At 46.1% G+C, this 16,442-nt stretch overlaps 1 protein-coding gene across 4 annotated transcripts in view; it reads right to left on the reverse strand.

Annotated features, from left to right (window-relative positions):
* The window catches only part of MSRA (methionine sulfoxide reductase A), a 277,850-nt gene that overhangs the window by 94,943 nt on the left and 166,465 nt on the right, over positions 1–16,442 (reverse strand). For all 4 annotated transcript variants that reach the window (XM_071547605.1, XM_071547604.1, XM_071547607.1 and 1 more), the window contains one exon: positions 13,661–13,767. In XM_071547605.1, coding sequence (XP_071403706.1) covers positions 13,661–13,767 — 107 coding nt within the window. The remainder of the gene's footprint in view (positions 1–13,660; positions 13,768–16,442) is intronic.

The following is a 16,442-nucleotide window of genomic DNA, read 5'->3' on the forward strand; positions in this document are numbered from 1 at the left end:
AAACCCATCTGGATGGAGAAAAATCATTTGTGGGAAGTCACCAGGGCAAGAGGAAACGGCCTCAAGTTGCACCAGAAGAGGTTTAGGTTGGATATCAGGAACAATTCCATCACTGAAGGGGTGATCAGGCACTGGCACAGCTGCCCAGGTGGAGTCCCCATCCCTGGAGGGATTTAAAAGCCCTGTGGATGTGGCTCTTGGGGACATGGTCAGTGGTGGCCTTGGCAGTGCTGGGAGATGGTTGGACTCCATGATCTCAGAGGGCTTTTCCAAGCTAAGCAATCTATGGTTCTATGACCAAAAGTGCCCCATCCCTTTGGCACAGGTGCTGGAGCCCCTCATGCTCTGCTCTCCAACCAAAACTGTGATTTCCTCATGACATAAATTACCACCCAAACCAATGAGACAGAATCCTGCTGTCGTTTCAAAAATGCCCTTTAGAGCTTTTTCCCTTCCTCCCTTCCCAGGATGGTGCAGGAATAGGACATTGTATGAAACCCACACACTCTGGACAGGCATTTGACACCAAAAAGTCACTCCATTTTTGAGCCCAACAAATCATAACCCAGTCATGCTTTGCATGGTTACTCAGAGTCAAAATTAGTTACCAGGGGATGGGTTAGGATTAGGGAGGGGAGGGGCTGGAATGGAATTCCCAGAGAAGCTGTGGCTGCTCCATTCCTGGAAGTGTCCAAGGCCAGGTTGGACAGGACCTGGAGCAACCTGGGATGGTAGAAGGTGTCCCTGCCCATGGCAAGGGGATGGAACTAAATGATCCTTAAGGTCCCTTTTCAAGCCAAACCACTCAGAGATTCCACAATAAATCCCAAATAAATGGGATGAAACATTTTCCAAGCCCTCCTTCAGCTGGACTGTGGGAGGAATTCCCAATTATCCACAGCAGAAAACAATGCCTAAAAAATGGGATCTACTTTTCCAGACTGTCCATATTTAAATGTCCCACCCCAAAATTCACTTGGTAAACAATTTTCCCGTGGGAAATTGTGCAGCTCCTGCTTTGTGGAGCAAAACAGAAAAAGCACAAAATCCCATCATTTCTAAACTTCTAATTTCTGCTTCAGGTGATACATGAAAAGAGTCCTCTGTGAATTACACAAATCGCTGAAATTAAGATTAGGAACCTGCTGGTTTGTGTTGCACAAAGAGAAGGGAAAAACTCCTTTCCTGCCCTTGCACAAGTGCTTGGAACCCACTAGAGGGCAATGAAAGAAATCAGGTTTTCCTCCAGCCCTGGAAAATCCCCTCATTTCACACTCATGAGTTTTTCCCATAAAATATCATGGGATAATGGGGAAATATATTGGCACATAAAATAGCAAAAAAAAAAAAAAAAAAAAAAATTATTAAATATTATTATTAAATATTAACTATAATAATAAATATATAATAAATATATAATAAGAAGTATATAATAATAAATAAATATATAAAATAATAAATATAATAATAAATATATGATTATTAAATATTATTAAATATTAAATATAATAATGAATATATAATAATAAATATATGAAATAATAAATATAATAATATATAATTATTAAATATTATTAAATATTATATATAATAATGAATATATAATAAATATATAATAATAAATATATAATTTTATATTTTGTTATATATTTATTAAATATTAAATATAATAATGAATATATAATAAATATATAATAATAAATATATAATTTTATATTTTGTTATATATTTATTAAATATTAAATATAATAATGAATATATAATAAAAATATATAATAATAAATATATAATTTTATATTTTGTTATATATTTATTAAATATTAAATATAATAATGAATATATAATAAAATATATAATAATAAATATATAATTTTATATATATAGAGAGAGAGGTATATATATATATATATGTATCTATATATATATATATATAATTGCAAGAGGAGCTGGATGAAAATTAACCAGCCAGGATATAATTAGGTGATTGAGATAAAAATGAAAAAAAAATATGTTACAGAAAGTGAAATGATGATGTTAAATACACACATTTGTGTGTGGATGTGGAAATATGTGATTTTCTGACTCCTCTTTTTGTTCAGAATTTTTTCTTTGGGCGTTGGAAGCTCCAAAAAACTTTATGTTTTGGGGTGAGAGTTGTCTTTGCTGGAGGAAATTAATTTTACAGATTTTTTGGGGATAACCATTCAGCCATTTCTGAGATACATAAGTGCATTTTCCATATTTAAAAAATAATCTGGGATGGTTTTTTTTTAAGGAATGCAAAAAACAAGCCTTGAAGTTTGCAGCTGGGAGTCCTTCAGTGTGAGGAACTGGTTAAGAAACCCAAAGCTATCTAATTTTTTCAGGGTTTTTTTTGGCAAATGTGGGTTTCACATCATCAGTCCATGGTTAATATTGAATGTTCTAGAAGGGAGTGAGCACCAGCCCCTTGCAGCACTTCAAAAACAAAACCAAAAACAAACCAAAAAAAAAAGCCCCAGTGAACATTCACTTGGAAAGGAATATAATTAGTGTCAATCATCCTACAATGGTTTTGCAGAAAACAGGTCAAATATAAACCCAACATCTGTCTCTGGTGTCAGCACAAGTTCAGCTGAAGCTCTGCAGATGCAAAGCAGGGAATGTTTGGTGTTCCAGTTGATATCAGGTCATTATTTTAATTTAAAAAAAAAGAAGTGCTATTGGGTGTTAATAGAGGGAATGATGACTGGATTAAGGTGGACTTTCACCAGAATTAGGAAGCTCAGGGATCAATGGGTAGAAATAATTATAAAATTATGGAAGATGACATGAAGGTCGGAGTTCCAGCAAACACTGATGATGTTTTGGTGCTCAAACTGCATCTTGGAGCTCACCAGGACACAGTTAAACCCCAAATTCCACATCTGGGAAAGTGGGACCTAAAAATTATCCATATAGGAACAAAGAATAAAGGCAAACCTACAGCAAGAGGTGGATAATCAGCACTGAGGCCATGGAGGGAATTCACCTTTATTGGTGTCATTGATGAAGTTCATTCTGGGCTGTTCCATCAGTTCTGGGGTTCATTTTTTGACAGGGGAGGGAAAAAAAGACAAAAAACTTCAAGAAAGCTCAAAAGTAAAATTAAAAATCTTTTTGGTGTTGGTAACTGGTATTTCCAGAGCCTGGAGGGGATCCAGGAGAGCTGGAGAGGGACTGGGGCCAAGGGCTGGAGGGACAGGACACAGGGAATGGCTTCCCAGTGCCAGAGGGCAGGGCTGGGAAAGGGGATATTGGGAAGGAATTGCTGGCTGGGAGGGTGGGGAGGGGCTGGGCTGGAATTCCCAGAGAAACTGTGGCTGTCCTGGATCCCTGTGAGTGTTCAAGGCCAGGTTGGAGCCCCCCAAGACAGTGGGATGTGTCCCTGCCCATGGAATGGGATGAGCTTTGAGATCCCTTCCAACCCAAACCATTCTGGGATTCTGAGATAAAGGACACTCTGAGGGATTTTTATGGAATCTGTGAATTTAAAAAGGCAGGAAAGGGGAAGGGAGACCATTCCAAGAGTCACGAGACTCCCAGAAAAGCCCCTTGTTCCTTGAAGTCCTTCCCAGTTGGGGGCTGGGCTGGGCATGGATCCAATAGCAGCTCTGGAGCCAGGCTGGGAGAGCTGGGGGTGTCCAGCCTGGAGAGGAGAAGGATCCAGGGAGACCTTGGAGCCCCTTTCAGAACCAGAGAGAATATTGGGAAGGAATTGTTGGCTGGGCTGGAATTCCCAGAGAAGCTGTGGCTGCCCCGGCCCTGGGAGTGTCCAAGGCCAGGTTGGATTCCCTGGGACAGTGGGAGGTGTTGAGATTGGAACAGGATGAGCTTTAAGTCTTTTCTCACCCAAACCATCCTGGGATTCCATGACTCCCTCACTCCAGGTTCCTGCTCCTCCACCTTGCTCCCATCTCCCTTCCCAGGAACAGAAAGGAGTTGATGCTCCCACAGCAACTTCCCAATTAATTTGGGATCTCAAATCCCTGTGGGTACCACCACCCTCCATTCATGGCTGTCAGCTGAAATGGGAGAGATTTAGGCTGGATATCGGGAAGGAATTGCTGGCTGGGAGGGTGGGGAGTGGCTGGACTGGAATTCCCAGAGAAGCTGCGGTTGCCCCAGACCTGGGAGTGTCCAAGGCCAGGTTGGATTCCCTGGAACAGTGGGAGGTGTCCCTGCCCATGGCAGGGGGTGGGACGAGATGATTTTTAAGGTACTTTCCAAAGTGGCTTTAAATATAAAAGACTTTTTTCTTCTCTGAACACCTTAAATACATTTCCTTTAAAACTAGAAAAAGACTTGGATTTAACTGAGTCAACACAAAATAAGCAAAGGAAAAAGGAACAGCCACAATGGAAACACATTGACCTCAATAAGGCAGAGGGAGCTGCTCCCTCAGGGAAAGGTCAGGATTAAGTACCACAGAGCAAAAAGTCCTGGGGGCATGGATGGACTGGAGAAGAGGAGGCTCAGAGGTGACCTCAGCACTGTCTGGAACTGCCTGAAGGGAAGTTGTGGCCAGGTGGGGGTTGGTCTCTTCTCCCAGGCACTCAGCAATAGGACAAGGGGGCACGATGGTCTCAAGCTCTGCCAGGGGAGGTTTAGGATGGATATCAGGAAGAAGTTCTTTGCAGAGAGAGTGCTCAGGGATTGGAATGGGCTGCCCAGAGAGGGGGTGGATTCCCCATCCCTGGAGGTTTTTCAGCTGAGCTTGGCCGTGGCACTGAGTGCCATGATCTGGTAAAGGGACTGGAGTTGGACCAAGGGTTGGACTTGATGATCTCAGAGGGCTTTTCCAACCCAATCCATTCTAGGATTCTGTGATTCTAATGTAGTCCTTAAAATTGACTTAATCAGAAATTTCCAGGAAATAAAACTGAGAAATACCTCCAGATGTGGGAAAATGCTGGTTTTTTTTCTGCTCTCCAATTTCAATTTCCCCTGGCAGAGCTTGAGCCGATCGTGCCCCCTTGTCCTATTGCTGAGTGCCTGGGAGAAGAGACCAACCCCCACCTGGCCACAACTTCCCTTCAGGCAGTTCCAGACAGTGCTGAGGTCACCTCTGAGCCTCCTCTTCTCCAGGCTAAACACCCCCAGCTCCCTCAGCCTCTCCCCACAGCACTTGTGCTCCAGTCCCTTCTCCAGCCTCGCTGCTCTTCTCTGGCCCCGCTCCAGCCCCTCAATCTCTTGCCTCAACTGAGGGCCCCAGAACTGAACACAACACTCAAGGTGTGGCCTCCCCAAGGCAGAGTCCAGGGGAAGGGTCACTGCCCTGGGCCTGCTGGCCACGCTACTTTGGATCCAGGCCAGGATCCCATTGGCCTTCTTGGCCACCTGGACACACTGGTGGCTCCTGCTGAGCTTCCTGTCCCTCAGTCCCCCCAGGTCCCTCTGCCTGGCTGCTCTCCAGCCACTCTGTGCCCAGCCTGGAGCGCTGCAGGGGGTTGGGGTGGCCAAAGGGCAGGACCTGCACTTGGCCTTGTTGAACTTCATCCCATTGGAATCAGCCCATCCCTCCAGCCTGTCCAGATCCCTCTGCAGAGCCCTCCTGCCTTCCAGCAGGTCGACACTCCCTCCCAACTTGGTGTCACAGCACATTTGCTGCTGATGGACTCAATCCCCTCATCTAAATCATCACTAAAGATGTTAAACAGGACTGGACCCAACACAGACCCCTGGGGACACCACTGGTGACTGGCCACCAGCTGGATGCAGCTCCATTCACCAGCACTCTCTGGGCCCTCCAGCCACCCCCTGACCCAGCCGAGGGTACACCTGTCCAGGCCATGGGCTACCAGCTTTTCCAGGAGTATATTATGGGAGACAGTGTCAAAGGCCTTGCTGAAGTCCAGATAGACACACCCACAGCCCTCCCCTCATCCACCAGGTGGGTCACCTGATCGTAAACACAGAGAGAACAAGACTTGCCACAGAACAGCAACAGCAAATGATCATCACCTTTATTTTGCCTTGACCTTCTTCTACACTCTTTTATCACATCCTCCCCACAAGAGTCAAACTAATCTCCTTGAGAGCTTCCTGAGGAGCAGGAACTGTATCCTGTTCCCTGGAATTCACTGGGTACACTTCAACCATCATTATTAATATCATCATCAGATTTATGCACCTGACATTTCCCACGACTGTGACACTTTTGGAGTGCTGGAACAGATGCATAATCAAGAGGAAGAAATTCAAAAGCCTGAACTAGGAGCCCTTCAGAACAATCCCAGATGCCCCTGAGCCACGTGGGAGCACATTTTGGAAAGGTGTTGCTCCTCTGTGTTGGCATCATTGGGTTTCTTTGCTGTGACTCAGGAGCCACAGGAGATCTGTGCCCAGCTGGAGGCCAGCTCAGCCTGGGCAGGACATCTCAGACAGCACCAGACTCCTGTAGGCCAGTCCAAGCAGCCCTTTAAATCTTCATTTTCTGGATCAACATGGAGATCTGCCCCGAGGATTGAGAACTCATCTGCCTAAGGAGATGAAAATGTGGTGTCTACACAAATTGAGGATGTTTTTACATCCCTGGGAGGCTGAGCAGAGCAAAGCAGGAAATGTTTTATTTACAACCCACTCTTGGAGTCAAAGCCATTTGATATTTACATTAGTTTATTGTAGGGCAATTTCTAACATCCCTTTAAATGCCCAATATAAGCTTCACATCCACAGTGCAATAAAGCAAATGGCTTCTTTGCTGACCTCCACGACCTCCCAGATGAAAAAAAAATGATTGCAAACCAGAAAATATGAGTTCATCATGTTGTCCCTGGCTGTAATTTCCAATGCATGATTAGCTGGATTTGCATCAGCCACAGGGCCAAGTGAAATGCCTGGTTTTATCAAGTGAGCACAAGATATGCAGAATTGAAAGCTATAAAAAAAAGAAATAGCTTGCCTTGCTCAGCATTGATAAAAGCACAACAACAGGAGCTGCTGCTGCACCAAATGAACAGGATTGGCTGAACTCAGGGTAGGATTGTGGCATTCCTCTGTCTCAGGGAATTCCTTGTCCCTGGAAGTGTTCCAGGCCAGGCTGCAGCAAGCTGGGCTAGTGGAAGGTGTCCCTGCCCATGGCAGGGGGTGGAGTGAGATGAGCTTTAAGGTCCATTCCAACCCAAACCACTCTGGGATTCTGTGCTAAATTCACCAAAGAAAGCTGATTAACACATGGGTTGTTAATCAGTGTTGAGAACAGACAGGTCATCTCCCAGACATATTTATATTTCAAGAAACTCAAACAAGCCAACTACAATATTACAGAATCACAGAATCATTCAGGTTGGAAAAGACCTCTGAGATCATGGAGTCCAACCTTTGACTGGCCACCACCTTGTCACCCAGACCAGAGCACTGAGTGCCACCTCCAGTCTTGCCTTTAAAAAAAACCCAGGGATGGGGATTCCACCCTCCCTGGCAGCCCATTCCTTATCACACAGACCTTATCACACAGACCTTATCACTGTTTCTGTAGAGAAATTCTTCCTGATGTCCAATCAAACCTCCCCTGGTGCAGCTTCAGACTGTCTTCTCCTCCTGTCCCTGTTCCAGGGAGCAGAGACCAACCTGTCCCAGCTCCCCTCTCCTGTCAGGGACTTGGGGACAGTGATGCACCACCCCTGAGCCTCCTTCTCTGCAGGATAAACACCCCCAGCTCCCTCAGCTGTTCCTCACAGGACATGAACTCCAGACCTTCATCCAGCTCTGTTCCCTTCCCTGGACACGCTCCAACCCCTCAATGTCCTTCTTGAATTGGGGGACCCAGAACTGCCCCAGCACTGGAGGTGCCCCAGCAGTGCCAGCACAGGGACTGGCACTGCCCTGGTCCTGCTGCCACATCAGGGCTGGTCCAAGCCAGGAGCCACTGACCTTCTTGGCCACCTGGGCACACCTGGCTCATGTTCAGCTTCTCTGAACCAGCACTCCCAGGTCCTCTTCCAGCTTTCCAGCCCCTCTGCCCCAGCCTGGAGCTGCAGGGGGTTGTTGTGGCCAAAATGCAGGACCTGGCACTTGGCCTTGTTGACCCTCACACAACTGTCCTCAGCCCATGGATCCAGCCTGTGCAGTTCCCTCTGCAGAGCCTTCCTGCCCTCCAGAAGATCAACACTCCCACCCAACTCTGTTTCATCCATAAATTTGCTCAGGTTGGACTCGATCCCCTCATCCAGACCATCCACAGAGATTAAACATCTAATACCAATCCCTGGGGGACACCACTTGTGAGCAGACCCAGCTGGGTGCAGCCAATTCCCCACCACTCTCTGGACCCAGCCACCAGTAAGTTCTTCACCCAGCCAAGGTGCCTCTGTCCAAGCCATGGGCAGCAGCTTTTCCAGGAGCATCCCATGGGAAACCATGTCAAAGGCTTTGCTGAAGTCCAGGTGGGCACCTCCACAAGTTCATGCTTTTCTCTTGTTGCCTCTGCCATCAAGAAAAGCATCAGTATCAGTTTTGAGTGACCCTCCTGCTGAGAGGTGACCACATTTGGAGTGGCAAAGAAGTCCCATCTTCTGCCACTTACAGCAGCATGAGAAGAGTTTAAAACTGTTCCCACAAAACCTCCTCCTCTGCAGCCAAAAGCAGCTTTCTCAGAGAGGGATGAGCACTCAGAGGGGATCTCTGCAACACACAGAAGTGATTACAAAACAAAGGATGGCTCAGCTTCTCAGATCAGCTTTGCTTGTTTTCCTGAGAGCCACCAACCATCAATCAGGAGCCAAGTCACTGCCATTCACATCTGAGTGAAGCAGAGATAATTTGATACATAAAGCTCTGAATTAGACAGAATTTCAAGAGGAGTGAGCAGGTGTTATTTTTTTATTGACTATTGTATTGCTTTAATCAAAACAATCTAATTCTAAAAGAGCTATTTAACTTTTCCCAGCCAAAAAATCACAGGGAAAACCATCTCCCAGGCAAAGCCTGTTCTGAACTCCAACAGCACATTAGACAAAACCACAGAAGAATGTTGTAAATTCACTCCTCAAGGCATTCCTGCACAGAATTAACCACCCAGAACTGTAGATCCCAGAGATCTGTAAAGAGCCTTCACTCCAGCTTCACAAATCCAACCCCAAGCCCTTCCTCCCCCTGCAGGTTGCTGCTCCAAAGCTCATTGCACTGGCCAGGAAACTCCACTTTTTCTATATTTTTTCTCTGATTTGGAATATAAAACTCCTGGGTTTTGCACCTGAGGGTTTTGCTGGTTTGTTCCCACATCATCCCACAAGTTTCTGGAAGTCTCACCATGTCTGTTGAGCTGCTGAGCAGCATCTCCTGCTGACCAGTGCTCATTCACTGCTTCCCTAATCCTGCAGAACAGCTCCATCCATCCCCTCTGCTCCGGAGCCAGGCTGGGAGAGCTGGGGGGGCTCACCTGGAGAGGAGAAGGATCCAGGGAGACCTTGGAGGCCCTTCCAGAGCCTGAAGGGGCTCCAGGAGAGATGGAGAGGGACTTGGGACAAGGGCTGGAGGGACAGGACACAGGGAATGGCTTCCCAGTGCCAGAGGGCAGGGCTGGGAAAGGGGATATTGGGAAGGAATTGGTGGCTGGGAGGGTGGGGAGGGGCTGGGCTGGAATTCCCAGAGAAGCTGTGGCTGCCCCAGGATCCCTGGGAGTGTCCAAGGCCAGGTTGGAGCAACCTGGGACAGTAGGAGGTGTCCCTGCCCATGGCATGGATGATCCTTAAGGTCCCTTCCAGTGCAAACTATTCTGTGATTCCATGGAGTGGAGGGACTCAGTGTATTCTTAGAGCCTTAAAACCCTGTGTTAGTGCTTGACAAAACAAATGCAGGCTCTGATTAAAAAAAAAAATAAATACAAACTTCTTCCCACCTTGATTTTACTCCTTGGATTACAATTGCCTTGATAATTCATTTGAAAACCAAATCCAACCTCAGCAACTGTCTTGAAAATTGAGTAACCTCAGGTTCAACTGTATTAAAAACCTTCAGCTCCAGGTCAAACTGATGGCACAGCTCATTCACTGGGATTCCACCCAGCCCTGGCCCTCATTGGGGGTTTTGCTGATTACACTTCCATTGTGTTACCATTTACCAGCCACACTGTTGTATTATAATTTCTCTCAGCACTGACTGACTCTGTCTCCATGTTCTCAGCCCCAGCAGCAGCAAAAGGCAGAGTTTGATGCATATTCATTGCAGGGAGGCCACTTCTCAGCTGGCACAGCAGCTGCAGAAACCAGCAACAAGTCCCACAACTTGAAGTAGAATCATAAAATCATAGAATCAGTTGGGTTGGAAGGGACCTCTGAGATCATCAAGTCCAACCCTTGGTCAACCACACTTTGATTACCAGATCATGGCACTCAGTGCCACGGCCAGTCTCACCTTAAACACCTCAAGGGATGGACAATCCACCACCACCCTGGGCAGGCCACTCCAATCCCTGAGCACTCTCTCTGCAAAGAATTTCTTCCTGGTATCCAAACTAAACCTCCCCTGGCAGAGCTTGAGCCCATCGTGCCCCCTTGTCCTATTGCTGAGTGCCTGGGAGAAGAGACCAACCCCCACCTGGCCACAACTTCCCTTCAGGCAGTTCCAGACAGTGCTGAGGTCACCTCTGAGCCTCCTCTTCTCCAGGCTGAACACCCCCAGCTCCCTCAGCCTCTCCCCACAGCACTTGTGCTCCAGTCCCTTCTCCAGCCTCGTTGCTCTTCTCTGGCCCCGCTCCAGCCCCTCAATCTCTTGCCTCAACTCAGGGGCTCAGAACTGAACACAACACTCAAGGTGTGGCCTTGCAGGAGACTTGGGCTCAGGGCACCTCCTGGTTCTCACTCGTAGGCTGGTAATCAATCCCCTGGTCACTGTCATTTCATATGGAATCACAGAATCATTTGGGGTGGAAAAGCCTTCAAAGGTCGAGTCCAACCATCCCCCAGCACAGCCAAGGCCACCACTGAGCCATGTCCCCAAGTGCCACATCCACATGGCTTTGAAATCCCTCCAGGGTTGGGACTCCACCACTGCCAGGGCTGGACAACCCTTTCCATGAAGGAATTGTTCCCAATAGCCAAACAAACCTTCCCTGGCCCAGCCTGAGGCCATTCCCTCTCCTCCTGTCCCTGTTCCCTGGAGCAGAGCCCAACCCTCCCCTGGATCCATCAGGGATTGCAGAGCCAGAAGGTCCCCCCTGAGCCTCCTTTTCTCCAGGCTGAGCCCCCCCCCCAGCTCCCTCAGCTGCTCCTGGAGCTCCAGCCCCTTCCCAGCTCCATTCCCTGGACCCGCTCCAGCCCCTCAATGTCTTTCCTGAATTGAGGGCCCCAAAACTGCTTCCAGGATTGGAGGTGTTGACTTCACCTGCTGGTGGCACACGGTTGAGAAGACCAAGTAGAGCTCCAAGAGCAAACCCTCTGGAAACCCATTTGGCACAAACTGTTTCGTTCTGCCCCTTCCAGCCCTTGCTCTTTGCTAAACACAGAGCTGGACACACTCCCTGATTTCCAGGGAGGAGCCAGGCAGGAATTCAAGATATTAACCTTGGAGCTGGATGGTTTCTGTGCTCAGTCAAGGAAACAAAACTGTTTTTTGAAATGACCAGCCCTCCCTGTCTTTCTGAAAACCCTCCTCTAAGAAACACATCATTTTGTGGTTGAAGGCCATTCTCAGTGCTGCTGCAGACCCTCAGCTCCCAAACACCTCTAAGAGCACATGCACAACAATTCAGTGAACAAACAAAGAAATGACATCTTGGTTTGATGCCTTTGCAGGGCCCAAAACCTCCAGAGTGCCCCACACAAACTGCAGTCGTTGCACTCTTAATATTTGTTAGCCCTTTGCCCCACTGATTCTCCTGGAAAAGTCAAGCATTGTGCCATTCCCACGTGGTTTCATCCCTGATTATCTGGCACATGTCACTGCCAGAAGAGCTGGATATTTATTTTCAATTGCTGCAGTAATAAGGAGAGTGGTTGGATTAGATTTACATTAAAATCATGTCATGCAAAACATTTACTCTTGAGAAGGGATTCCTGAACAAATTGTTTGCTCAGTGTGTTTCCCACACAGCCACTCCTGCACTACCCCAGCAGATAATATTGGAGATATTGCTGTTAATAATACATGGGAATCACATTTCCCCAAGGAATTTCAGTACATATTTGCTCTGTTTCCTTGGCTGGCAACACCTTCCCTTCCTTCCCCACAAACTCTACATGTGCTCACTTACAGTTGTGCCTAATTATATAAATGTACTAATTATACACACTTCTCCAATGGTGATAGACTTCAAAGTAGGTAAATTTTAAATGGTGCCATTAAGGAAATCTGTTTGATGCTGGGAATTTCTGTAATATCATATTGCAATCTCCTACCTCGCAATTTCGCTTTCATGTCACTATTTATTTAATGACAAATAACGGCAGAGAATAAAAGAGATGGGAAAGCAAATTAAAGCTGTGAGATTTGCAGGGTGATGCTGGTCAGCAGGTGCCAAGAGAAAGGAATAAAAGGAATTTGGAAAAGGTAAATAATGAGGGGAAAAAACCCCTCCTGAATGATAAATCTGAACACTGAGCCTTCCTGAACCACTCTGCTAAATCACCCAAACACCTGCAGGACTGATTTATCCTCCTGTGTTCAGCTGCTCAGGAGAAAATACGTGCCATTGAACACCTCTCATTTCCATGCCCAGTTCTCACACCACTAAGAAAATCTCTCAGTTTATTCCCTTGCAGTCCAGAGCATCACTTTGCATGCAAAATAAATCCACCTGCAGGTGGGAACCAGCCCAAGAGCTCACCCAGAGATCAAACACAGACTGAGGAACCCCAAACTGCTTCCTGGGGTTTCAGCACATGAACCTTCTGCCTGATGTAGCCCCACCCTCCAAAAAGCAGCTGCTCATTTGAAACATCAAATATTCACCAAAACTCCTCATTTTCTTTGACACAGCACTAGTGAAGTCATTGTACAATTAAACATATGAACACTGAGATCTTTAAGCACTATAAATAGTGCCAAAATAACAATAATCCACCACTCTGATGTCCCAGGTGAGTGGGGATTTTTCATATAAATTAGAAGAATTTCTGTTTCTCTGCTGCAGAATCTGGATCTTGCATTGGCAAGAGCAGGAGGCAGCTCAGACAGCAACAACAGTGCAGGACACCAATCCCCCTGCTTTGGTTACATAACAGCTTCTGTGGCAGGGAGGAGACAGAATCCATCTCTCCTGAAAACCAGAGAGGGGATTGGCTGATCTTCCCTCACACAAACTCTTGTGCCAAAACAAATACTCTCAGGAATTCACAGGCTCTCACATCCCATCAAAGATGTTTATGGAATGGCTCGAGAGGAGCATCATAGAAGCAGCAGGAGGGGGATCCTGAGTTACCAAGCTCAAATATTGAGGGTTTGGGTACAAAAATATTGAGATTTTGGGTATAACCTTCAAAGCACAAGGTTCAGAGATGCTGGAATAACTTTAGGATCACAGATGACTCATACAAACCAAACAATTCATGAAAGTCAGAATTTCAAGCAACCAGGATGCAATTTCAGTATTGGGATGAAGAGCTCGGAAAGTGCAGAGCACAAGGAGTGATTCTGTGCTCATTGGTGACACCTTTGACCTCTGCTTGTCTGTGAAGGAACTTCACACCCTGCCCAGTGGTACCTTTTGATATTCCTCCTTGGACCTCAAGGCAGCTTCCATCTGCTCCTGGGAGAAGGTGTAGATGGCCGAGCGATACTGTGTGCCAAAGTCATTGCCTTGTCTCATCCCTGGGGAGAGAGAAAACACGGCACACCATGAGGATCAACCTCCCTCCCTCCATCCATCCATCCATCCCTGGGCTGCTGGCAGAGGGTCAAGAACACCTGAATGTCATGGAATTCCAGAACGGGTTGGCTTGGAAGGCACTTGAAAGATCATCTCATTCCAAGCCCTGCCATGGGCAAAGAACCTTCCACTAAAAGCAGGATGTTCCATCCAGCTGGAGCTGCACAGACTCTTCCATTCATACCCAGTAGGTATTTTTAGGAAGTCCAAGACTTTCTTTGGTTGAAGAGCCCTGAAGGGGCTCAATGATGGTACCACCATTTACACAACATGCAAATGAAATATGAGCATTTTTACATTTGTTCCATCCCACAGAAGATGCAAATCCTTCCCTAATTCAGGGGCAGTCACTGCAATCAAGGCCCCCTGAAAATACTGATTTTGGATCATTCCAAGGGTTACCAAAAATATTGATTTTACCCAGTGCTTACAATTTCCCTTGGGTTGGAGGAGCACAACTTAATGGGAGAAGGGTCTAAAATACCTTTGGAGAAAACCAGTTATTCTTGGCACAGGTTGGGCAGAGAAGGTGTGGACTCCCCATCCCTGGAGGTGATCAAGGCCAGGCTGGATGGGCAATTTTGGCACAAGGATTTTGTGCCATTTATGCTGATATTTGTAAGCCCTTCAAATGATTATACAAAGCTGCTCATGTACAGATTTCCAAAATGTGAGACGGATTCTACCTATGACACTATCAAATACTTGAGGATTGTCCCATCAGGTGACCAGCCCAGATCTGGTTTGATGTTCTGCAGTCCTGGGCAACCACGTCAGCCAAAGGCACTGCTGCCTCTTCTTGCTATCCATTCCCATTCCCATTCCCATTTCCATTCCCATTCCCATTCCCATTCCCATTCCCATTCCCATTCCCATTCCCGTTCCCATTCCCATTCCCATTCCCATTCCCATTCCCATTCCCGTTCCCATTCCCATTCCCATTCCCATTTCCATTTCCATTCCCATTCCCATTCCCATTCCCATTCCAATTCCCATTTCCATTCCCATTCCCATTCCCATTCCCGTTCCAATTCCCATTCCCATTCCCATTCCCGTTCCCATTCCCATTCCCATTCCCACTCCCATTCCCAGCTGCAATGAGCTGCAACGGTAAATTCACTGGTGGGTTATTTGAGGGAGAAAAGAATCTTTGGTATCACTTTGTTTTGACTTTGTCTGTTGCTTAAGTTGGGGACAGTCTCTCAGAAATTTCTGCTGAAAGAGACTTTCCAAGGTTGCTCTTTTCTAATTCTGTGAACACACATGAAAATCTGGATGTTGTTATTCCCACCACATCAGCTTCGTGGAATCATGGAATGGTTTGGAGTGGAAGGACCTTTGAAGACCATCTCATTCCAACCCCCTGTCCGTGGGCAGGGACACTTTCCACTCATTCAGGGCCCCATCTCATCTTCAAGAAACCATTTCCTCATCCTCAAGGAGCTATTTGATTACTGACCTTCACAATATTGAAAGATAAAAGTAATTTTTAGTAGTTCTGGGGAACTGGTTGACACATCCTTGTCAGATCTAAACCAAACAACCCAAAAGTAGTTTAAAGGTAAGAACTCAGAGCCTCAAAGGACTTTTGCCCTTGGGCCAGAATTGATTCAGCACCATCAGGCCACACAAGAGCCTCAGAGAGGAGCTTCAGCACTAAGAAAGATCTGGATGTGCAGTTTTCTTATTCCTCTTTCACACCTTGTTCCTAATTTTGCATCCAAGAACAAAATCCTTTGCTTTGCTGATGGAAAATGTGTTAATTTTGAGTTTCTCCGGTGGGGCTGATGAACTTGGGTGAGTGAAAGAGCTGGAGATACTGAAGCAGAGCCCTCCCAATTGCCTGCAATACAGGTTGAACTAGAAATCACCAGGATTTGTCTTGTAAATCCCACCAGACCAGAAAAACCACTTTGAAGATTCCCATCAACTCTCAGGGCCATGGAGATGAAATGGAAAAGAAAATGTGTGTCCTGATACCCCCCCAGCAAAGGGCAGAGGGCAGAGAAAGAGGAGATACTGAGGGAAAAGATGCACCAATATCCCACTGCTCATTAAATCCTCCTAAGTTTTACACCTCTTTGCAGTTCCAAGGCAACAGAAAAATGATTTAAAGGGTAGGACAACAAACAAATGAAAACTGGGTGAAATATTTATGAATAAAGATACACAGAAACACTTTAAAATATGCATTAGGACTAAAATTCTTTTTGATGGCCAACGGTACCATGAAAGAATCTGATCTCACAAACATGTTATGATGATGAAAGGATCTTATATCAAAACATGTTTTGGGTTCCTTTTTTAACTGGTAAATCATATTACTACACCTAAAAACAACCACCATGGTCTTCATCAATACTTAATAGTGTCGACTGGCAGGCAGAGAATGTTTGGCTCATTCCTTTGCCAGGCCTTTCAGGGAGCTCTGGAAAATCCAGTGCTGCTGAAGAGTCAGGAATAAAAGGAATAGAGGCCAGGAAAACACTGGGTTTGCCAGGACATGTTAAGGCTGATTGATGTTTGAGCTTAAGCATTAACATTCTACACATCTATTTATTGCTTCACAAACTACTTAACAACCAGCAGATGACAAAAAAAAAACAAAACCTCTGAA

The sequence above is a fragment of the Pithys albifrons genome, chromosome 2 (genome assembly GCF_047495875.1).
Source record: "Pithys albifrons albifrons isolate INPA30051 chromosome 2, PitAlb_v1, whole genome shotgun sequence".
Lineage (NCBI taxonomy): Eukaryota > Metazoa > Chordata > Aves > Passeriformes > Thamnophilidae > Pithys > Pithys albifrons.